Genomic DNA, 24,953 nt, shown 5'->3' with positions numbered 1-24,953 from the left:
TTTGGAATGAAAGGGTACTTTGAGTGAAAATATTCCAAGTGAGAGTACACTTAATACATACCACGTTGAACTGCTTCTGTAAGCTGTTGCTTGCTGAGCACTTTACATCCTGATAGGAGTAGCTGGATATTTGTGAAGCAGAACAGGGATAAAATAATTGTCCCATCGAGACGGCCAAAATTAGGATATACCACTTCACACAGCTCTTTTGCACAACTCTGATCTCTAGCCTTTCAGTTGGGAGGGAGGCAAGATGAACGAAGAGGGTGGTCCTGCTGAAACCAAAATATATCTTATTTGTCTGTTTCTTAAGAAAGAACAAACCAACATTTGCAATTATCTTGTGGGAATTTATGTCCTTATTTGGAACTGCTTATGCGACAGAACTAATAAATTGTTTTGAGTGCAGTGATCCAGGTAGTAATTTTCTAATAGGATGTTGCTTTTGCTTTAGCTGTGTAGTGCATTTAGAAAAAAATAATACTGTGCTACAGCAATGTGCTGGAGTGTAATCATGAGTCCTATATGACCTTAAAACTTCCAGTGGTCTTGAGTGCAGCTGTGGCTGAATGGAAGGACATAGTGGGGCCAGCTGCCCCTGGGTGACAGCCAGTGTGATTCTGTATCTCCAGGTAACAGCAATTTCAAAAGTCTCAATGGATCTTGAACAACAATCCAGTACATATGGAAACAGCATTTCACCAATGCTTGCAAATATGCACAGGCTTTTTAATTTAATCTCCGAAAGATGTAATTTGTTTCTAAAATGCCCCTAATCATAATAAAAAACAGGAGTATTTTTTTTCTTCTTCAGATATCTTCTGGCAGGTAGTATGTCATTAAGTAGGTTTAAAATCCTTATGAAGGTACATATTAGATAGCAGTACACAAGTTCCAGAACTCATAAGAACCAACAATAAGTCACCTTTAATAGTACTCTAGCAAAATATTCTTCAAAGCAGTATTAAACTTTTCCAGGTGTTTGTAATGCAATGTATATGCTGACCCCTGCTTATTACTTTATTAATGCATATTTATCAAGTAACTATAATAATTACAGTGACAGTAATTACTGTTCAAAGTATCACTATTTTTTTTCTTTTCACATGATATACAGCAAGGTATCATAATAGGCTAGAAAAAGACTGATGCTTTCTTAGAGTCCTCCAGGTGAAGAGCTTCTTACCCTTAGACCACTCCACACCATGAGCATGTGTGTAGGAGCAGGACTTGCAGCGTAACTGAGCTGTTGCAAGAACTGAGAGAAAAGCAGAGATATGTGAAGATGCAGTTACCTGTCTTTTCCAAATAGTTTTTTTCAAAGGCATGGCCATGGGGAAAGGTCTTTACCTGTGATCTATACTGTTACTATAGCTGCAGCTGAGGGGAGTTTATGGCAATTATATAAATTAATGCCATAACTGTAAAGAGTTGGGCTGTTAAAACCAGACTCACCCTGGAACAGCAGTGTCTTTTTTCAAGCTGGTGAATCATAAAGGTCTTTTCCAACCTAAATGATTCTAAGGTCATTGTGGCCAACCATTAACCTAACACTGTTGAGTCCACCACTGAACATGTCCCTAAGTGCTACTTCAAAATGTCTTTTAAACCTCTCTGAAGATGGTGCCTGAAACAGTTCCCTGGGCTGCCTGTTCCAATATTTGACAAGCCTTTTTAGGAAGAAATTTTTCCTAATATCCAGTCTAAACCTCCCCTGCTGCAACTTGAGGCCATTTCTTCTTGTTCTATCACTTGTTACTTGGTAGAAGAGACTCACATCCACCTTGTTACAACCTCCTTTCAGGTGGTTGTTGAGAGTGATATTAGCCTCCTTTTCTCTGGGCTAAACAGCCCCAGTTCCCTCAGCTGCTCCTCATCAGACTTGTTCTCTAGACCCCTCACCAGCTTTGTTGCTTTTCTTTGGACACTCCAGCACATCAATGTCCTTCTTATAGTGAGGAGCTCAAAACTGAATTGGATTCGAGTTGTGGCCTCACCAGTGCCAAGTACAGGGGGATGATCACTTCCCTAGTCCTGCTGGCCATGCTATTGCTGATACAAGCCAGGATGCTGTTGGCATTTTTGGCCACCTGGGCACACGGCTGGCTTATATTCAGCTGGCTGTTGATCAACACCCCCAGATTCTTTTCCACTAAGCAGCTTTCCAGCCATTCTTCCCCAAGCCTGTAGTGTTGCATGGGATTGTTGTGACCCAAGTGCAGGAACTGAGGAGAGCTGTGAGAAGGGGAACCAGAGAGTGATTGAGATCAGGAGGGATGGCTGGAAGTCCAACGCCACCACTCAAGCAGGGCCATGTAGAGCCAGTTGCTCAGGACTATGTCAGATGGCTTTTTAGTATCTCTAAGGAGTGAGACTCCACAATGTCTCTGGGCAACCTGTGCCAGTGCTCTGTCACCCTCACAGGCAAAAATTGTTTCCTGATGTTCAGACAGGGCCTCCTCTGTTTCATTTGGTGCCCATTGCTGCTGTTCATGTCATTGAATACTGCTGAAAAGACCCTGGCTCCATGTTTATACCCTTCCTTCACATATTTATGCACATTGATGGGATTCTCTCTGAGCTTTCTCCAGGCTGAACAGTCCCAGGTCTCTCAGCTGTTCCTCATATGAGAGATGCTGCAGTCCCTCCATGATCTTATTGGATCTTTGTTGGACCCTCTCCAGCATGTCCATGTCTCCTCTTGTACTGGGAAGCCCAGAACTGGACACAGTACCCCAGGTATATCCTCATCAGTACAGAGCAGAGGGGAAGGATCCCCTCCCTCAACCTTGCTGGCAACATTCCTCCTCATGCTGTGAAATGCACAAAAATTAGGGTAATTCTTGGTGGAAATAGACATCTTATGAACAGATCTGAAGACCTTACCCCAGGCTGCATATTAAAAGCAGAAGCTCAAGTTGTCTTTGCTGCTAGGTTGTTACTTTTTTTCAACCCTCTCTCTTAAAGGGAGAAACCACTTTGGGGACTGTTTGTTCCACCTGGTGTGTTTTGGATAATGAATCTTTGTTGGTGCTTTGGGTTAACAATTGTAGCTGTAGTTGTCTGTTTATAATGTAGGTGTTGGACCCCTCATCCAGAAGCCTCCTAATTGCTGGGTAAAGACAGTCTGTCACACAAAGGGTGAATATCCACTTTGCCAGCAGAAAAATACAGGACACGTGCCCTTACGTACATAATTCATGGGATGTGCATTCACACACACCATATTTCTTTTTCTTACAGTAGAAAACTTTCTTTTCCTCCAGTCTGGGAAAGTTCTGTTGTCTTTTGTCAAGTCCATGACCAAATCTACCCAGCTGGGCTTCTTCAGACACTATCCTATAAGGATCTGTAATCAATAAGAGGTGGGCTCAACAGCAGCCACAGCTCCTCATCAGCTCTTTCCTCTTCGCACTTAATGAGAAAAGGATTGTGGGCCCATCTGTTCATGAAAGTGCCATTCTGCTGCAATCTGAGGATAGGCAGAATAGAAGAAGTGAAGAAACATACAGGGAGACTAAAGGTATCGCATTAGTTTCTAGTAGTTAGTTGAAAAATGTCTGAATAATAACTGGAGGATTTCCAAAATACTTTAAAATGATGATGGAAGAGGAAAAATTAACTACAGGCAGGTAATGCAAAAAGTATTCTGGGGTGACATGTCAGCATGATGAATGAGCATTGTTTCAACACTACAAAGAATTCAGATTTTATGTTGCTTTGCTTAAAAATTATCCACCTATATACAATAATTTAAAAGCCTGTGCTAACATTTCTGTGGTTTGTAGGCCAATTCAAAAAGTATTTACAGCACTTTCCCAGTTTATAAAAATGTTAACATTGCAGCACTTGCAATTCAAATATGATCTCTTATCACTGTAATAGGGACCCCTTCTGGTTTATATATTATCTTGATGTTCTTCTTGTTTAATAGCAAATCCACAGAGCATCTGAAGACTCTTCTCATCTTACATGTGTTCTTAATGGCGGATTTTTAGAGGGATCTGTAAAACACCAAGCATAGGATTTAAATCAAAACACATGATGGAAGACATGGATCAAATCACCTCTCTTTTGTGATTTCACAAGTTCATGAACAAAAAAACAACTCAGTAGCTGCCTGTCTCTTTTTAACATCAAGGGCTCTGCAAATTCAACAATCTGAAGAACACAGAATGCATGTTAAGCCACATAGTTTTATTTTTAGCTACTAAGACTTAATAGTAATTAATCAAGTACTTTTCATTGTATCTTTGGTCCCTGCAACCACTGTAACAAATCCCATCCTTCTCTACTTAATCCTGAGCCCAGTTCTTCACATTAATGCAGGTTTCTGTTCTTTATTTTCACTTGCTGTTTTTAATCCTTTTGGATCATTATCAGAGCTGTTTACACACTTACCTCTAGCTATCTTGCTGGGATATATTTTCTGAAATGGCTTGAATTCATCAGGTGGGGGAAAATCTTCCACAGAATGGAAAGTAAATTTAGATTCAAAGTCATCTGGGAAGTTTCAGGGAAATAAACATTTGTCACTATTAGACAGATACTTAAAAGAAAGAAAAAAGAAAAAGTAAAAATTGCCACAAGTAATTTCAATTTTAAATGCTGACTTGTTTTCCCCTGGAATTGATAGTGGCTCACTCCATATAAACAATCTTGAGGAGTGTATCTGTAAGCCATCCAAGTTTTCTGGCTTAATTGCAAACACTGCCTGCTACTAACTGAAGTGAAGCTTCTGGCTGCTGTTCCAGTTTTCTGCATTGATGAAGTTGTGGTAACAGGGGTATTCCTGGGTGGTTTTCAAGCCATTTAGCTATAAGCAAGAATGAATGGCCAATTCATCAGACCACAGAAGTAATTCTTCCCAGTCTTTGCTCTATAGGACTAAAGCTACTAAATGTCCATGAACTGGTTTTAAGGATAGTAATTTAAGCACCCTACAGCAACCTTAAATAATTTTGCAGGTAGCGCATGCTGTTTTTTCTACTGGATGATTCAACACCTTTGTGAAAAAACCTTAATTTTCTCTCATTATATAAGGTTGAACAAAAAATATTTCTAATGGGTCTAGTTATACTACCTTGTTATTGCCATGAGAAGGTCTCAAATGATTTTTTTGTGGTCTGAGACACACACAGGCTTTTGCACTAAAATCATTAGATAAGGCTGAGAGACGTAATTTAGGTTATTTTACCAGTGATGTGCATGTTTCCATTTTTAAGTGGTGGGTAGGGGTCATGAGCTGCAGCCCAGGCTGAGACTCCAGACTTGCTTGTAAGTTCAGTTGTTGGTGATCTTGCTGGTGGCTGTGGAGGAGTGACAAGCTTCCCAGCACCAGGTCCTTAAAAAGAGAAACAACATTGTGACTAACCAAACTTGACAATACACTTTGTACAAAAGTGGAAGTGTAGAAGGAATGCAGGATTTAGGGCAAACTTAGCTACTTTGGAGTACTTCATAGCTGCTGTTTGTCAAGCCTGACCATGGATTTATAGCATTAAGTATTACTTTTAAGTCACTATTGGTGTTGGCTCCGGCTTGCTATATCTGATTCTAGGGAAGTCTGACATTCTGAAGCATGGCTTTGGCCCCATCTATCCTTCCACTTTGACAAGAACAAGTATTTTGTTTAAGAAAAGAAAAATAAGCAACAACCACACTAGATGGCATCATCACTAAAAGAAATTAATTTCCTGACACTTTGGCAGCTATGCATTGGAATTACCATCGTTCTTGTGCATTTCACTGAGGAGCTGCAAGAGCCTTCAAAGTTCACATCTGGGCAGACCTACCACAGGAACTGTGTGAAGCACAGGGAGCCCAAGGTCTCCAAGTTACCAGCCTCTCAAAACTGCTTCTCCCCCTGGATAACCAAGAGAAAGGCAGGCTAATTTTATGGAAACCTCAAATAGCTGAGCCACCATGAATCAGACAGTTCCTGAGCAGCATTAATCACCATCACGAAGCACCTGATGTGCTGTACTTACATGGCCTTTCCCATGGCTGTCAAACGGAACCACTAATCTTTCTCTTGACATGTGGCTGCTAAAATACAGGGTACGGAACGTTCTCTTCAGATGCTCCTTATTAAGTAGCTGTCTCCATTCCTCAAGCCCACACAGATCTAGACTCATTTTTTTATTATCTTCATTATATCAGTCAGAAAAAAGTTCCTTCTACCATCTGCTCAAGGAAACACTAGCTAATATCCCCATTTCCCAAGCAGTCAGAGAAGCCTTTGTTGACCCTGCCACCTAGATCACAAGAGGCACTGGCCACTGTGGAAAAGCAGAGGGCTGCATCCGTACTTGCCTTTGTCCATCTATAGCTGCAGCTGCCCCGTCCCCCGTCTTTGCTTTAGTCTCTCCTGTAACATTTCCAGCCATTGCCAGACTGCATGGGTGCAGCAGTGGAGGGATGTTGTGGGTAGGCTGACACTTGGAATCATAGAATGTCCTGAGTTGGAAGGGACCCACAAGGATGATTGAGTCCAACTCCTGTCCCTGCCTATGACAACTTCACAGTTCACACCATGTGTCTGAGGGTGTTCTCCAGTCTCTTCTTCTGAACACTGTCAGGCTTGGGGCTGTGACACCTCCCTGGGGAGCCTGTTCCAGTGCTCCACCACCCTCTGGGGGAAGAACCTTTTCCCAATGTCTAACCTAAACTTCTCCCAGCACATCTTCCTGCCATTCCCTCGGGTTCTGTCATCGAAGCTCGAGCAGCTGCAGATGTGGCAGACTCGGCTGCCCTACCTGAGACTGGTAGGAAACTGCTCCTGAGTTCAGTCAATTCCAACATAAAAGCAACAGCCTAGCAGTCCTAAAACGTTGCTGATCAGCGTGTTGCTTCCCAGAATCACAGATTAAAGCATAAGGTGTGTGTGTCCAGCGCTAAGAAGAGCCTGATGTCTCACATGCCCCTTACACGCCACGTGACCTACAGGTACTCCAGACGATGGACTTCACCCTGCTGCTACTTGCCCTCTCCATCCGCACTCCGCCACACTCTCTGGCCACCAGTGCTATTTCCCCGATAGCCAAAGGGAGAAGAAACGTTCCCTCCTTCCAGGTGCGGCTCTCACCTGCCCCTCGGCCGGCTCTCTTCCTCCTGGTCTCGGCCACCGCCGCCGTGGGCTGGGGGAGGCCGGGAGTGGGGGGCAGCGGCAGGGACTGGATACTGCTGGGCTTGTGGAGCTGCGACAGCAAGTTGGGGGACTTAGGGGGCAGCGGAGGGGGCACGTCGGCAGTGCCGAAGGCTGGGGAGGGCGTCAAGGAGAGCCTGTTGGGGAGCGTCAGGGGGTGCGTGTGTGGCGGAGGAGGAGGTGGGGGTGGCGGTGTGGGAGGGGGACAGTCCCTTCCTTCAGAGGGAGAGGCAGCAGCAGGGAAATCCGCTGTCCTGCCGGGAAACGCGCAGGGGGGAACGAGGGGCAGGGGAGGAGGGGGGGGCGGGTGTGAAGCTCCTGCTTGGAACTTGGTGGGTTTGTCAGCCTGAGGAGGAGGGAGCGGGGGCGGAGGAGCAGCGCTGGGGGACACCCCCTTGGGAGGGCGCTCGGCTGCAGGGGGGAGAGGCGGAGGAGGGGGGAAGGCGAGGGAAGGTTTGCTGGAGGCCGGAGGCGGTGGCGGGGGGGCGGGCAGGCTGGGCCGCCCCGGGCCGGCTCCGGCTCGGGAGGTGCTGGGGAGCTCCGGTGGGGCCGCTGCCCTTGGGCCTTCAGCCGGGTGCGACGGGTTACTGCTCGCCTTGGCGGTGCTGGAGGTCGGTGGGGCAGAGGGCTTGGGAGCTGCTGCTCGGACCCCTGGAAGCTGCCCAGGCCTCCCAGCTGAAAAACAGGTATCACATTATACCTCAGGGTTTGGTTCCCGCTCCTCAGACAGAACAGTGCAAAGAGCCAGCTCTTCATCGTCCCCTCCCCACTGGTTACTCGGAGTGATTAGCTCTCCAAAGCCATCTCATATCCAACAGGTTGCCCCTGGTGTAACGGGGCTTGAGAGGTGATGTGTTCCAGTAGGCACTGGGGACTCTGATCCCTGTTCCTCAGTTGAAATGAAACAGTTTAAGGAGAAAGTACTTTTCTTCAAAAGGCCTGAGGTACTTCATACCAGCCCCATCTGCCTGGTACAGCTGGCTGAACATCAATGAGCTGTCTGCTTGGAGGAATCGAGAGTCCTAGTGAAAAGACCTCGAAGAACACAAGATGGACACGCATCAACTTGCATCCTTGAAGTTAAGAACTTGTTCAAGATTTGAAAATTCACGCAACATTATGTAAAGCTCAATCCCATGGATAAAAGCCAAGTTCTTAAAATTAGTGCCTCAAAGGCTTTCTCAAAGGTACAGGTTCAAATGTTTCCTTTTCAACTGCAAATGCTCAGATGCTTGACCTTACAAAATGTATTTTCCTGAGTAAACATCAAGGATTTTTCACAAAGCAAGATGTCCAAAAAAAGGCATCTCATTCTATATTCACATAGTCAGAGTTTTAGAACAACCCAAAGTAGCTACTGCAGCTGAAGCGGTGAGGCGGCTCTGTCACAATCTGAGCTGCGCATTATGGGCTCGTCTTCCAGGAGAAAACCCTGCAGGCAGAACCAATTTGCATCTTTCCCTGCAAATGCCCACCTTGCTCTGTGCTGCCTGAGCAGTCACCAGCTGCCCAACAGCACCAGAGGCCATTGCTGTGACTCTAAAATAGTCACCCCTTCTTGAGGCGAAAGCAGCAGCAGGGGCTCCCACACATGCCTTCCTTCTATCCTTGTGAAGCAACAATAGCCTTCTTTTTCAGGTCAATAAATTACCTTTCTGGATCAAAACTGTGCTTACCAAATCCAGAGAGCAAAAATCTTAAATATGAATCTTTAAAAGTAACACACAAGCCTGTAATACTAAAGAAATGCACACTAATGGAGGGAAGGAAATATGACTTCTATGCCATTTATGCTGAAGTTGATAAGCTCAGATTTCAATATTCAAGGCACAATTAAAAGTTTTCATTAAACTAATGCAAAAAGTCTCCATTAAAACTCTGCACAACCTATTCAATCTCATTCCTACCCAGTGCAGAGATAGCTTATTATTTATATTTTAAGGAATAAGGCACCTGACATCTAGAAAGATTACTTCAAGCACATTATTAATTGAGCCCTCCATGGTCACGTGATGAACTAAGGGTTCAGTAAATAGCAATAAAAATCAAACACTAAAGCTAAACCCAAAGTGTGTTTATCCCAAACCACATTTGCCTCCAGTGTTTCTTTCATAGAAATTAAGCCCTTACCTGGCATGTCCCTCTGGCTCGCTGGTCTGAGAACAGGGAAGCCACCAGCAAATAAACCTCCCAGAGGCTGCTGAGAGCTGCCTTTATTAATGGCTTGATTAACTCCATCTCTGTTAGTTTCCTTGGGTTCTGTTAAAAAGAACAAAAAACACGGGGTATACCAGAAAGTAATTTCATTCTTGCACTCAGACTAGTAAGACCTGGCACCAACAAACATAGCCGAGAGCAGACGTTTCCCTCTTAAGGCAGGCTCAGCAAGGAAAGTTACTCTTCACACAATTTCTGACCCAGATCTTGGAGCACAGCACCCTCTGGTGCTTCTTAATTTCACATCCACAATGACACCAACCAAAAGTTGTGTTAGACAACAGGAAATTTATGCTTCCAGATGTTTTTGGCATTTTTTGTTCTTTTGATCTAGTAAAGAACAGTTCTTCTGCCAGAGCAAACAATTCCCACTTAAACAATTATTTCATTGAGAAACTCTCAAGGACTCTCAGTTGTGACTTTTTTTTCTGGACAAGGAGATGCCTGTTAAGGTGATACCCAGTTATAGACTTAATAGTGTTAATAACAGTGAAGTGTTAATAGTTATTCATCTTACAGCAGGATGCAAGTTTAGAAAGCATCTCCACATCCTAAAGCCATATGAAGGTGCAGACCTTTGCTGAACTTTAAACCTGCCCTTCAATTTGAAAACTGTCCAGCTGATCTCCGCAGCTGAGGCTTCAGCACAGCTCACCCGGGGCCCTTACCCAGGAGCACACACTCACTTTCGATCTGTGGTGCGCTGCGGTCATTGATTTGAGTCACTTTTCTTAAGCGAGTTCCCTGCTGGATATCGGCTAACAGCGCGTTCCGTGCTTTTTGGTCTTCCTTTCGCAATTTTGGCAGCTCTGAACTTCCCTGTTGACAATAAGAATATTAGATGGGAGGTACAGACAAAAATACATGCTTGGAAAGGACACATAAGCAAATGTGGGATGGAAGATTTGAAGTAAACCAGCCTTGGCAGCTGTCATTTCAAAGCCTTTGGGTTGAATCAGCAAGAACAGCATTCAGTTGCATAGGAGGCAGGAAAGATGAAAGTTTAAATATAACACAAATCTAACACTGGCTGTGCTAATACTGTTGAAAGGAAATTAGGAGACACACTTACATGAAATGTGAGCTCTTGCTTGGCCATTTATGGTCTCTGCCCCACAACTCCAGCTCTAACCACCTCTCTCTTTTCATGCTATTTGCAATGCTTTACAATACAGATTTTATATCCTACCTTAGAATATACATATTTCTGTTCTACCTGCTTTGCCTTAGGAAAAGATGACAGTTAATTGCATACTGCACTTATATTTGGATTTGTCTTTAGAAGCATACAATTATATTTTAGTAACATTTCTAGCCTAATCAAGGTCTGTAAATGTAAAGTTAGGTTGTCATTTACAGTTTTGTAACAAAACAAAAAAAATATATCTTCATTTTTTATTCTTATTTCTTCAAGTTTCCTGTTATTTAAAAAAAAAAATAAAATAAAATCTTTTAAAAGTCTGGACGTTTCTCTTTCCTGAAGTGGATATAAACCAGCAAAGCTGTTATTTCTAAACCTGTCATGTGGTTAATGGAGCGGTCTAGCAGAGGGGAATCTTCACGTCAGAGGAGCAGTGTGCTGCATGTGTCCACAGCTACTGCAAATTCCCGGGGGTTAGCTAAGTTCCTAAAGAGAATAAATACAGGAATGTTTCCACAGCCCTTAAGTTTAGCATCGTAGTTAAAATAAAGCAGAAGAATACTGTCACACTTTGAACCAAAAATACCTGGCTTGGTAGTAGCATTCTGAAAGCAAGACAGACGCTTGAAAATGCTTAACCAGCTGCTGAATTAATAAAATATCTTATCTTGCTAATCCTAAATGAAGAACTATACTAGTGCGATACTACTTGTTATTTTTGCACTTGCTAAAAACCAAACCAAACCAACAAACAAAACCAGCAAGCTAAATTTGCAGAGATGGCACTAGATGGCACTCCCGATCCCTTCCGATGCATTCCTGACACCTGATGTAAAACCTCGGAATTATTATCTGGTGACCGATACTATAACCACATATTATTTTAAATATTACAAAAACCCCACTTTGAATACACGGTTTCCTAACTGGATACAGCGCTGCTGGCCCCTGTGGTTTCAGGACAGCATTAGGACAACCCAGAAAAGCTGCCTGTGGGAGCAGTGTCAAACCATGTACCAACCAGACGCTGCTTCCACTTGCATTTTCTTTAAATACTTACTGTGAGAAATGGAAATACCATAACTGGAACAAAGGTGACTCCCCTTCTCACAAAAGCTTTTTATCAGTATCTTGAATTTCACTCCTCTCTACTCCCGCTAATGACTTTGCTGTAGCAGGACAACCAGGATCTAGAGGGATCTGATCAAGACTATGTTTAAAATTAGATCCAGCAGCTGTCTTTTCATTTCTGAGTTCAAATATCTGTATATTATGCCAGCTGTCCACTTCATCCCCGCCAACCCCCCCCGCTCCTTCTCTGACCAGGTAGGCTATTAGAATATAAACCCTTGATATCTGAATGGCTATTACGCTAAAATATCCCACTCATGGCAACTTACATTTGAGAGCACCCATGATTTGATATCACTTTAACATGGCTAAGACATTAATTTGTTCACAATTTATAGCAAAAAAAAAAAGATAAAAATCAGGAACACTATTCTGGAGGCCCATAATTCAGCATAACCTGCTGCCTTTCTCCTGCAGTAGATTCCCTTACTTCAAGCACAACTCCATCCCGTGCCCCCGCTGTTTCTCCTTCCTCCTCCTGTATGTAAGAGACAGATACAATCTCCCATGCCCAGCCTGGTGGATTCAGGTGATTGATGAGCTGCTGAGTAGCTTGATACGGATTCTCTTTTTCCATTAAAAAGTCAAGATGGTCTGGGGTGTAGTGTTGCCTGTTTGCACAGTGGTCAGAGCTCCTTTGGATTTCTTGTTTGCTGCCTGCTCTCCCAAGGGCAGTGACAATTCTTGTCAAGGATCATTTCACCAGGTACGTATCTCACCCACTCATCTACTGGTGTTACTGTGTCAGCAAATTTGTATTTTTACCATATTGCTTTTTGATACACAATCAAAAAGGAAGTTTCCTTCCTTTGATTAAGAAATTAATCTGGAATTCACACTCATGCTATGCCTGCAATCCATCGCACAAGAACAGATAATAAACATAAGTTGCGTATCAAGAGAAAAATAAAAGAGGAAGTCATATGGGTGTTAAATCTTCAATTCCGATCACATGAAGTAGAAGCATTTAAGCAGAAAGGCAAATATATTTTGAGTCACAGAGGAAAAACAGCTGCATGACAAAGGATGTAATTCTTGGGCTACTTTCTTCCCTCCATCTGCAGGGCAGCCTCATTTATTTACAAAAAGAGAAACATCTCAATCTTTCAGTGAAAATCAGAAGGGAAGCGGAGGAGAATGTGAAGATCATTTGTTTTATCAGATGCCAGAGCTGCCTCAGGTAACACAGAGTGAAATTAAATTCCATACTTTATTTACCTGCATCGGTAAGAGAACGGTGGGTTCTCATTACCTTAGTAACCATCAGGTTATTCTGCTACTATTTAGGACATAAAGAATAGCACATTCAGTGCATACTTGGAAACAGAACAGAACAAACCACACATGTAAACAGCCTGTACATGAGATCTACTCCCTTTTCATCTGACCAAACTCTGCTACTTTTGTTTTCAGCGACCTCAGCTATGTCATTCAGTAAGGTATAGAGTCAATGTTGGGGCTGCCTGACAGGTCTCCAAAGTACCTGTAAACAGGAATATACCACCAAATCACAATATTTAGAGTGATGTTCCAGGGTGTAAATCATCAGTGATGGAAATAAACATTTCAAAATCTGCAGCTGGTAACTCAGACTGGCAGAGAAATGAATGAGGACAGCATGGTTACACAGAGAGATCAAATCACTGCAACTCGAGGCCATTTGAAAATAACAACAAACCAAAACACACTCCCCTAAGGCTGAGGGAAGGGAAAAAAAAATGCACAATATACAAATGTCAAATATAAAACTGAAAATGACCAGATGAAAAGTTCTGACCATACCTCTGAAATTAAAGCCAGCATCCAGAGTGCTGGAAGCCTGACCAGCCATAGGCCTCAGCAGTGACAGTGCATGGGCAAGTGTGCCCGACCTCCTAACACAGGGACATGGCAAGGAAGGATAACACAGCCCTCTGATATATTTTATCCTTTCAGAAAAAATAATATTAGCAAAAATGGAGTTACAAGTTCAGTTCTGGTCTTCAGATCTTTAAAATGGTATCAAAAAGATTGAGATGCGCAGGAAGAGAGCCGAAGTGGTATTCAGAAAGCTGGAGGAGACAGTCCAGATTTTAGCAGCTCAGGCTGGTCCATGAGCCCCAAAGCGCAAACCTTCAAAGGGACATGACGGTGAGGACCCGAGATCTGTTAATCCAGCAGGGACAGGCATTTGGCGAGTCAATGTAAGACACAGCCAGACAAGCTCTGATGGGAAAGCAGCAAGTATAGGAGCAGCCAGAGTGACCGGTCTCCCCTGCAGAGGGCTGTGGACAGCAGCAGATCATTGACTTCTTGATTTTCAGATCAAGGCTGGATCCTCTCTGGTGCTTTTTGTGAAGTGCAAGTGGTTGAGCCCGTACAGAGCTACTTGCTGACAGCAGGGAGGCAGCCAGGGGTTCCTAAGGATTTCTTTCAGTGAATAGTTTTATTTGGCAGAACAACTCTGTGTTGACTAGACATATGGACCGCACAAGGTTTGGCCCTGAATAATCACAATCATAACACCCTAAACTGGGTTGTATCAGACAGAGTAAGATCAGAGAGACTTTTTTTAAAAAAAGTGGACTAAAATTCATGGCAATGAACTTTGTTTCTGGGAGTATGACTGCTGCAATATTTGCATCACCTTGGGAAAGTCACTTTACATCTTGCAAGCCAAATAAGAGCATCAACCTACCCTCTGGGCTCCTATGATACTTAAAATATTTAAGAGGCATATGTGCTCAGAGACCAAAATGATGTAAATGCAGAAAGCAGCAGCCATTTGAAAAAGTTCATAGTAGCACAGAAAAGGGGAAATCCTTTGGACTCCGGGCAGCTAGGTCAGGTCATAGTGGATGCAGACACTCCCACAGATGGGTTGTATTTGCTCTGATGTTTAAATATACCCTTTACTGAATTTGCAAAATACTTCAGGATAGCGTAGATCTTTATAAACCTGATGGTTGCAGCAAAAATGTACCTTCAGCTACCTGCACAATCCCAGTAGCCGGGCAGCCACAGACCTTTGTTTCAGAATAAACCCATCAGCTGATGAGAAAAGAGGATCCACTACTCCAGCCTTGCAATAGGTAGGAGCCATAAGTAAGATAAAATAAAGCACAATTCCGTCAAAAGGCACTACATTCTATTTTATTTCAGAGAACTCATAGTATTGAGTATTATATTCCTAACATGTAATGAATTGTGTCATCACAGTGGATTCCCTTTCCTGGTCACTTTTTATAGGAAATACTGGAAACACAGCACTGTAGAAAAAAATTATTATTTATCTGAAGTAGATTAAAAAAATAAAAAAAAAAGAAGTCAAAATACATTTATCTTATCCCTAAGTAGCTATTTGGTGAGACATAATAAAAATAAAAATCCACCAATCAATTTGACACGCAGTATTTTATTGTGGGCAGAAAGAGAGCTCTCTCTTTTGCTGACAGCTTCATTTATTTCTGTGAATCTGATGTCAATCACCCTTCCACTCTCCCACGGCCAATTTTTCCCCCCTAAGTTAAAAAAAGAAGTTATTTGAGGCAGAGACCAAGCACAGATACTGGCAGAAGGCAGACAAGGCATACATTCTAGTAAAATACGGACTTGTTAAGGGGCGTCCTCAAACTCTTTTTTATTTTTTATTATTTTTTTCTGCCATGCTCAGCCAAACCTGCACAGAGAATGGCCAAGGCCAGGGATCTTCACCACTGCAGCATGCAACACCTCAGCTTTGGCTTTGAAGGAAAGGGAAGATGTTACAGCAAGATAAGGAAAGATGAACAGAGAGCTCTGAGAAAAGGGATGCTTGGTCACAGAGACACACATTAATGAAAACAAGAGTTCCTGAGCCAGTCCTGGCCTTCTCTGACATCCAATCTGACACGATTCAGAGACTAAACTTAAACTAAGAAATGCAAAAGTTTACAAACATGGCAATGGACAATTCAAATCAGCATGTAGAACAGCAGACAGGGTAAAAGCAGTAACAGGTATATAGGCAACGCAGTCGGTGACGTGGCAGTGCCAAGTCTGGCCAAAGAAACTGTCCATCAACAGTGAGAGACAACTGAGATGTCTAAACCTTACTTCAAGGACACACAAAGGATCAAGGAAGAGCCAGAACAACTGGAAATATAACAAACCCCCCCAAATACTGTATTAAACATAACTGGGATTCTGGTGTAGACAAATATGGATCGTTCAGGGAAGAGGACAATAAAGGTGAGGGTAGCTGTGTAATGCCTTATGTGCGTCATGCGAGAGATGGCTAAGAATATCAAGAGGAAAACACAGCTTGTTTGGGGTTGATAAATCATCTGAGGAAGGATGATGGGTGTTCTCATTCCCCATATGGCATAGCAAGGCTCTCCAAGTAGGAGGACACGGAGAGAGAGATGCTGACTGTGTCCTCATCCAGCCATAAAGCTCCTGCTCTCTTGAAGGAACGCCAGGCACGGGCTTGGTGCTTACAGCAATCTTGAAGGGTACAGACGTGGAGTGAGGGGCCATAAGAGGCTACATCCTGCTAAAATACCCTTCTTGGAACACTGCTGATGAAAAAGAATGGACTAAGAACAGGGGAGACCTGCTCGCAAGCAACTTACTCCATAGCATCCTTCCACTCAACCGCAAGCTGCTGACCACAAGTGTTCCCTAAGGCGATCCCTGTTAAGCATCAGAAATACTGTATTTACATGAATTCAACTCTGCATCCTTTTCAAAACCAGAAACTGACAGAAAAAGAAATATTGCGAGTAAGATACCAGAACATTCAAACAAACTACAATGTCATAATTTTTAACTAAAAGAGTGAGGTTGATTTGGAACAAGGTAGAATACAGAAGATGACCAGAAACCTCAGTGTAAGCTAACAAGTATGTCTTCCTTGACATAGCAGAGGAGTATAAAAGTCATCTATGCATTTGTAGCCTAACATGAAATCTGAAATGCCAGAGGAACTTGTTTTCCCAAGAACAATCCACTTTTGCTAGATTAGAATTATGCCAAGAATTCACAATTGTGTATTTGCAGCAGAAGCAGTTTGCCCAGCAGGCAAGAGAGTTGCTCTTACAAAGAATTCTCAGCCGGGCAGCTAAAGTCTCTCCCGTGACTGTGCCAAGAAATGCAATTGCAACAAAAAACAAGAGCTTATTAAAATAATAAAATAAACCCAGTTTCCAGCAAGTCACAAACAGAAGTACAATACAGAAAAACATTGTAATCACTCCTGCATTTAAATATGCATCAGGTGTGCTTTCACTCATGCACGGTCAAATGCAAAATAAAATAAAACAAACTCCCCTTCCAGCTTAAGGAAATAATCCAACAAGTCTCAACAACAAAGCACATGACTTATTTTAAGTATTTTAAACTGTTTGTTTATAAAGAAGCTTGTGAGATCTGGTATGTGTGAGTTTTGGTTCATCTATTCACAATAGAGCCCCGACCTCTGATTTAAAGCTTTTTAATAATGGGAAACCTCGCCACGGTGCAAGACTCCACCTGCACAGTCAATCGCAAGATCAGGGCCGCTTCTCCTGTTTCTGCTGTGTAGCATAGGATGAAACTAATTAATTCCTGGCACTTGGTTTACCTGGGTAAACACAGCAATATCTCAGCCTTCTAGCAAGCTGAGCTGCAAACGCTTCCCATGTGAGGGGTTCACTTTCCAGCCAACTTTTTTTTTTTGAGGGAACTCACATAAGGGGACATGCCAAATAGCTTCTTGGCAACTAACGAAGTCATTGTTTCAAGAGAATGACATGACCAGCATTTCACTATTCCATCTACACCCAGCTCAATAATGATTAACTATGATCTCAGTCTCCATCGCACAAAGTTCTGCAATCTGAACCTGCCGGGTTGAGAAGGTCACCGAGCAATGTGTGTCCTTAGATAGGCCTTGTCCACACCAGCCTTGTTCCTCAGCTTCTAGCAAGGGAAGTACTGTGCAGAAGTTGTTACAGATCTCTTCCCGGACTTTGAGCCACCGCCTAGTTCTGGCCTTAGTCCCAAATAATGAGGCGTTTCAGCATTAGCAGAGATGGTGCCTGCTCTGCACGAGCATCTACCCGTTCCCAGCAGACACAGCAGCAGGGAACAAAAGAGAGAAAAAATGGCACAGCAGGAGTTATTGTCTTCTACATCTCTATCCCAGTGCTCATTCCAAACACCACCAGTGACTGACGCCACTGCACCCAATAAAACCCTCTTCATGTTATGTTAGCACCACTCTGCCAGACAATGTAAAATCTTCTATACTTAAAGGTTCAATTGCTCCTGCTACAAACGGAGCAGTGGGCTCATTCACAAGGCTGTACTTAAAGTTTTCCAGTGTGGGTTGCTACATTTCTGTACCTGAATGCAAAAATGCAAGGGAATCAATATAGTGATTTATACCTGCTGAGCCATTTAGCTTTTCTGTGGGTATTTAACTTACCAACACCCACATTTTCGGCATATATTCTGGCTGTTCTTTCACTAAAAGAAAATACGCAGTAACAGAAGCCACCAAAATGAAGGGAGTATAAAATCAAAACTAGTCTAAAATTTTTTCTCAGCCGTTCAGAAAGATCAAAAGTCAGATACCAAAAATACCCTGAGACTGTCTTCAAATACAATTTTGACCTTCACATTCTGATTTATAAATTTTGGGGATTCAAATTCCCAGGATTTCCTCTGCATCAGTGAAAACATAAGTGAAAATTCTTCCACAAAGAAGGAAACATGAGGCCCTGGCATTGCAATGATAATGTCAAACAGCACAAGGCTGAAAATGCTGCCATGGGAGCCAGTGACACCACTGCTGTTTGTTCTCTCTCTCTACCACAGTAGGGTTCCCAGAATGACGAGGGTTACTATGAGTAGTGATAACAAAATATTCAACATATGGCAACCTACGCGTATCACAACTTAATCTTGCTTTGTTCTAAGAGTGCTGTGCCATTTCTCCTACCCAGTTACCTGTTATGTGTTTTAGTATCCCTGAAAATTACGGTCAGCCCAAGACAGAAGAATAGTAAGAAACTAACATTTCTTGCAATGTCACCTTCCAGCCACGTAGAGAAGTTCAACTCAAGTATTGCTATAATTCTGAGTTCTCTTTTAATTAAAAGGCTACAAGTGTAAGATTAACTGGCAGATGGAATTTAATATGTAGCCACTACATACACTACAGATGGGGTAGTGATTTTTCAGGGCAGTATTAGCTTGTGATTAGAATGGTAAATTAACCTCTGAGCTCTCTGTAGCTAGGCTGCTTCTAGTACCTGGGCTTGATATTTACATCTGGTACCTCTGCGAGATGCTGTAGTCTCTATACATCAAACAGATGAAAAACAGACAGCAAGAAAAAAAAATTAAATGCTTTCCATTCCATTCAGACAACAAACAACATTATGAAGAAACCTGCAAAACAGAACTTGCCACCCAAATACATTAGAAGTGGTGACCTTAGAGATCTCAAGTAAAGAATTTAAGATTAGCACATTTGAATATCTGCAGTACATGCCCCTGTCCACATTAAACACAGGGAGCAATGCCAACCTAGTACTATGCTTTCTTTACATCTTCCCCACTTTTCATAGCTCCCACTTACCCTTTCTGTATTTGTCGACTACATGAACAGAAGACTGCAGCAACAATGCTTTGAGATGCTATAGTTGTGCGACATTTTCCACTATCTGAAAATGAAGTCAAATAAACCACACAGACACATCATCTTCCCTACATAATTGCTGCTCACTTCTTTATGAAAGCAGACAGGTATGAGATGTGATACATTATTAAAACACTAAAAATCAGTTCCTTTATTTTGGCTGGAACAAAGTGTTCTCCAAAATGTCAGCTGCACCTTGGCCAGCCCTCAGCACAGTCTGTATGATGGCCAGTCATCAACAAGGTAACCAAGCCTGCACTCTGCTCCAGAATGTTTTACCTAGCTGCAATAAATACTATGATTTAGTATCTCCTGACCTAGGAACTTCATGACAAAGTATTGTATCTGATCTTACTCACAGCTCACCTAAAATTTTAGTAAACACATTCCTAATTATCTTGTAATTGGCACTATGGGTGATCCTGTTGCGCTTTCAGTGTTATGAATGCATGCCTAGGGGCCCGAGTGGAAACTTAGAATCGTAGAATGTCCTGAGTTGGAAGGGACCCACAAGGATCATCAAGTCCAACTCCTGTCCCTGCATGTGACAACCCCACAGTTCACACCATGTGTCTGAGGGTGTTGTCCAAGTCTCTTCTTGAACACTGTCAGGCTTGGGGCTGTGACACCTCCCTGGGGAGCCTGTTCCAGTGCTCCACCACCCTCTGGGGGAAGAACCTTTACCTAATGTCCAACCTAAACTTCCCCTGGCACATCTTCCTGACATTCCTTCAGGTCCTATCACTGGTCACTAAAGAGAAAAGTTCCCCTTGTGAGGAAGCTGTAGCCGCAATGAGGTCTCCCCTCGGTCTCCTTCAGGCCAAACAAACCAAGTGACTTTAGCCTCTCTTCACATGGCTTCCTCTCCAGACCCTTTACCACCTTCATAGCCTTCTGGACACTGTCCAGTAGCTTTATATCTTTTTTAGCCTGTGTCGCCCAGACCTGCACCCAGTGCTCCAGGTGAGGCCGCACCAGCGCAGAGCAGAGCGGGACAATCACCTCCCTCACCCACCTGGCAATGCTGTGCTGGATGCACCCAGGACACAATCGGCCCTTGTGGCTGCCAGGACACACTGTTGGCTCACGTTTAACTTGCCGTTGACCAGAACCCCCAGATCCCTCTGTGCAGAGCTGCTTTCCAGCATCTCATCCCCCAGTCTGTATGTGCAGCCAGGGTCAGTGTGTCCCAGGTGCAAAATCCAGCACTTATCTTCTTAAACTTCATGCAGTTGGTGATTGCCCATTTCTCCAATTTGTCCAGATCCCTCTCCAGGGCCCCTCTGCTCTTTGGAGTGTCAACAGCTCCCCACAGTTTTGTGTCACCAGCAAACTCACTAAGCAACCCCTCAAGTCCTGAGTCTAAGTCATTTATAAAGACATCAAAGAGCACTGGCCCTAAAAGGGATCTCGGTGGAACCCTGCTAATGACTGGTCACCAGCCCGACACAACCCCATTTACCAGAACCATTTAAGCCTGGCCTGTCAGCCTATTGCTCACCCAAGAAACTACCTTCATTTTTACAATAAATAATTAGCAGGCGTACACACATTAATGCATAAACACACTTATATGCACACATTCTCTTTCTCACATTATATTTGGTTAAGACTAAATCAAAATACCATAAATCATCAGGATTTTCAGCCAAGATGTTGTATATATGTTGTTTTTTCTCTTGCCAAAGAACAGTAGTACTAAATGTCACAGGAGAAAAACCAACTCCCACACAGCTTCAGATAAGCACTGTAGCGCTCTGAATTTCTTGGGAAGGTTGGGGAAAACAGCTCAACAAGGTTTTCACTCTGACAACTGTATGAAGGAGGGGAAAAAAAACCATCCCCCCAAAGAAAACTATCAGCTGATGTTTTCCTTAACATTGGAAATCCTGCCTCTGTGTAAATTATGCGTTTATCACAGTATTCTACCATGAGGAATTGCTCCTCCGAATTTTTGTTACAAGAAGGGAAAATCCAGTCAGAATAACAAACTTAGAAAACACATAAATTTGTTTATCTACAACAGAAATTATGGGTTTTTAAACCAAATAATAATGCAGTGATCATTAAGGTTAATCTACATACCAGTCTAGCATTGAGCATTATTTCAAGTTTCACACTTTTCCACACCAAGGTAAGCACATTTCTTTCTTCTCCTGCTCTCGTAGTTTTCAGTACATCAATAAGGCAAATAAACTCCTGGTGCTACTTTACTGGCTTTAATTATTTGATCCATTATGGTTTTGGGGGGTTAATTTCTATGCTAAAGCTTTAATAAGAACAAGTCTAAAGAGAATAGAAGTATTTTCTTAAACTCCAAAAACACATGAATCATTAAACAAACATCTTCTCTGAATAAGGCACAACCCAGCAGGGCTGCTACACATCCACACTTCCTTCAGTGTTAACATTTTTAATAGGTGACGACTGATCATAACATTAGGAATTCAAATGTACAGACAAAGGCTGCACAGCAGCCTCCATTGCACGTAAAAAGTGAACATGGTTTATCAAAGCAAAACTTTCTCTTGATCCTCTCTTGGTAGATGAAGCAGAGAAATTTTCAGTCACTCTCAGTGGTGGTATCTACTCCTGGAAATATGACAGCCAAAACCAACCAGAACATTTCATATGATAAATTAAAGGGCAAAAGAGATAAAAGAAATAGAGGGGGAATAAAAATAATTTTTTCAGAAATAGAAAGCTTTAAAAACAAACACAAAAACACCACCATCGCAGCCCCCCCAGAACCCACACAAACCAGCAACAAAGACCTGTGAAAAAACATACCTAGGTGATGCACACATGCCTATAAAACTGAAAGAGCTTTAGGACAAACAACCTAATGCCTCCCTGCTAAGTTTCCTCTACGAGGGTGGAGGGGGAAAGAGAAAAAGATTTGAATTCTGTAAGCCAGTACCAGGAAATATGTTGGGGCACAGCTTTATTCAGCCTACTCATCCGTCTCATCTTTCTCTAGGCAGGCACTTGAAGACATGCTCAATTCATCCAATTAACTATATTTACATTTTGACTCAGCCACCTACATCTGCTATCACAGATACCCTACCATTCCCTCCTGAAAAGTCCACTTTGTTTTCTTTTAAGCAAGCTCTAATAGCCAGAAGCTTTTCAGCTGTTGGGCACAGGTGGCTCCTAACACGTCTGAAGTACCATCTCCAAGCCACTTTACTATTATCTTGCAACAACTTTTGTGAGCAGAATTCAGTACAAATACTTGCAGAATATCTGCAAATCCAAAATCTTTGAAAACAGTAGGAAAGGACCTAAATTTCTTCTGCCTTAAGACAGAGTTAACAGTACAGAAAAGTCAAGTGCCAACAGTACTTAGGATTTCAATGAAGTAAGGACCTCAAAATCATTTGGGACCATGGCTCATCATATTCACTTAAGAAAATGTGCCAAAAAAAAGATAACGTGGTGAATACTTCTGCGAAAAATCTCTTAACAATGAAAACAAGCGGAAAGTACGGGTATTTTCCATGTAATTAGAAAAGCAAGAGAAGTCCATGGTACCCATGCAATGGCATAATGCAAAATGACAGGATTCTAAAACCTCAACCTACACACAGACATTTCTCTTCTAACATAAATCAAGTAAATTAAAGTAGTGGATTGCCTGCACATCAATAGCAAAATTAAAACCTAACTTCTAATTGCTAACATGTAAATGTTACTCTGGTTTAATTATATCAGTATAATAAAAATCACAGTGCTGTTTACTTTGGAATGTTTCCAGTTGTTGCTCAAATAAAACTTATTTGCTTTGAAGGTTTTCCTTAAACCTACGTGCCTGTTAGAATTTTTCTTCTTCCATCCTCCAACTGCAGATTTAGCAGCTGTAACAACAGCTGGGCAGTTTAGCAGCTGTAAAATACAGATGCCAGGTACCAGAAAACAGCTTCCTAGTAAAAGAAAATGGGGTTTGTAGCAAGTTTTCATGGATTCCCCAATTATAAGATTTTACTCTGCAACTTGGCACCAGCTGACTCTTACATTGTACTCCTGCTGAACTCACCAGGGAGACTACAGATCTCTCAAAGTTGGCCCTCTCTGAATCAGTTTGGACAGGGAAAGATCCTTTTGCTGTTACAAAAAAACCTCAATGTTCTGTCACATTGTTTTCTTTATGTTGGTTCATGTGCTCTTTTCAGTGTCAACACTCTTTAAAATTAAGAATGTAATATCAGACATTAATTAGAAATATGCTTAGTTTTTATCCTATCACCAAGATAAAACTGACTCTAATTTCTGTATGTCTTACACACAGCAGATGACATTTGAAATAGAATGATCTAACTAAAATAAAGAAATACAGCATAAGCCCCCTTGCATCAAAATCCTGTCATAGTAGTGATTCTAGTCATCAGAAAAGGAGGGGAAACAAAAAGCTGAACTTGTTCACACTGGTCTTTCAGGGTACTCTTAGCTTTCTCAAGTCTTTTACAATTGACATACGTTAGAGAAGTTTAAAAATATCTCTAGATATTTACTGCACTAAATGTATTAGGATAAGAACACTTGCAGCTTCTCTTGACTTTAACTGCAGTTGTGGGGATTCAGTTGCTCACAAAATTCAGCCCATTAATTTTAGTATCTCATTATAGGTTGCGCACCAATCCAGAAGAGCTGCTAACTGAGAACGCTGCTCATGGTGCCCAAAGGTAAAACAGAATGAAAAAAGGAATCAAGCACTGCTGATTTCACGTGCTGTCTGTGTCTTCCTCTTCTTCATCTCCACAGTTCACAGAGCGTTTTACAAAATAGTTCAGCCTGCAAAGTAGCAGAGAGAAACAAGCAAGGAAGCCTTCTCCTGAAGGAAGATAAGAACATTATCAAACAAAATCTATAGACATTCATGGGAACAAAACAGGCAAAGATGCCAGAGAATGCAAGGGAGAAATAAAGTTCTTAAAAATAATAATAATCTGAAGTACATTTAAAGTACCATGTACTGTTTTACTACAGGGACTAACATACACTGCAAATAATTACAGCAGTGACAGAAAAATACATGAAAAAAAAGAGTCAGGAGAGATATTATGTGTTGAATACAACCCTGCCAGGTTTCACCCTTTCAAAAACAGTCTAAGAGTTTCAGTGCAGAAACAGGCTATGAACAATTAATTGCAGAACACAAGGCATGACTTACGTATGTTTTACCATAAGTACAATAATTGATTATGAAGGTATGAAAACGCAATACCCTGAAACTTCACTCAGAGCATCCTCCTCTTCTTGCAAACATACTGGCAGGACACATGTTCTGCTTAATGACACACAGAGCAATCATCTGTTGGAAGCCGTAGTTGTTCCTGCACATGTATAAAAGCACATTGTGCTGTATCCCCAGGAAGACAGCATATGCTAGAAAGAGCAACACCTACCACTGAACACTGTGAGTCTTAACAGAAGCTGTAAGAAAGAGGATGAAGAAATTAACATTTACCACCTGCACATTACCAATACAAAATTAGTTCCCTGTGGCTGGAGAAGTATTCATAAATGTTAAGTTCTCACCACATGCACCCTAATGTAATTATCTCCAAACCATCTGATCCTGCACCCCTAGCAATAAAAAATTTTTGAGCATGCACCCCAATGTACCTATATTTAGTTATTTATAAATAATACACCTGTATGACCAAAGT

The 24,953-nt window shown here is 42.2% G+C and overlaps 1 protein-coding gene across 8 annotated transcripts in view; it reads right to left on the bottom strand.

Annotated features, from left to right (window-relative positions):
• Nucleotides 1-904: 904 nt before the first annotated feature.
• The window catches only part of WIPF3 (WAS/WASL interacting protein family member 3), a 39,571-nt gene continuing 15,522 nt past the window's right edge, over nucleotides 905-24,953 (bottom strand). For 6 of the 8 annotated variants that reach the window (XM_065051426.1, XM_065051423.1, XM_065051424.1 and 3 more), the window contains 6 exons: nucleotides 10,051-10,183; nucleotides 9,278-9,406; nucleotides 7,088-7,822; nucleotides 5,198-5,344; nucleotides 4,402-4,503; nucleotides 905-4,004 (listed from right to left, as the gene is read on the bottom strand). In XM_065051426.1, coding sequence (XP_064907498.1) covers nucleotides 3,964-4,004; nucleotides 4,402-4,503; nucleotides 5,198-5,344; nucleotides 7,088-7,822; nucleotides 9,278-9,406; nucleotides 10,051-10,183 — 1,287 coding nt within the window. In that variant the 3' untranslated portion in view covers nucleotides 905-3,963. Of the gene's footprint in view, nucleotides 4,005-4,401; nucleotides 4,504-5,197; nucleotides 5,345-7,087; nucleotides 7,823-9,277; nucleotides 9,407-10,050; nucleotides 10,184-11,565; nucleotides 24,718-24,953 lie in introns of all 8 variants that reach the window. The other 2 variants (XM_065051431.1, XM_065051429.1) reach the window with 2 other exon arrangements.

The sequence above is a fragment of the Columba livia genome, chromosome 2 (assembly GCF_036013475.1).
Source record: "Columba livia isolate bColLiv1 breed racing homer chromosome 2, bColLiv1.pat.W.v2, whole genome shotgun sequence".
NCBI lineage: Eukaryota > Metazoa > Chordata > Aves > Columbiformes > Columbidae > Columba > Columba livia.
Note: the sequence above shows the minus strand (reverse complement) of the source record. Positions and strands in the feature narration are given on the sequence as shown.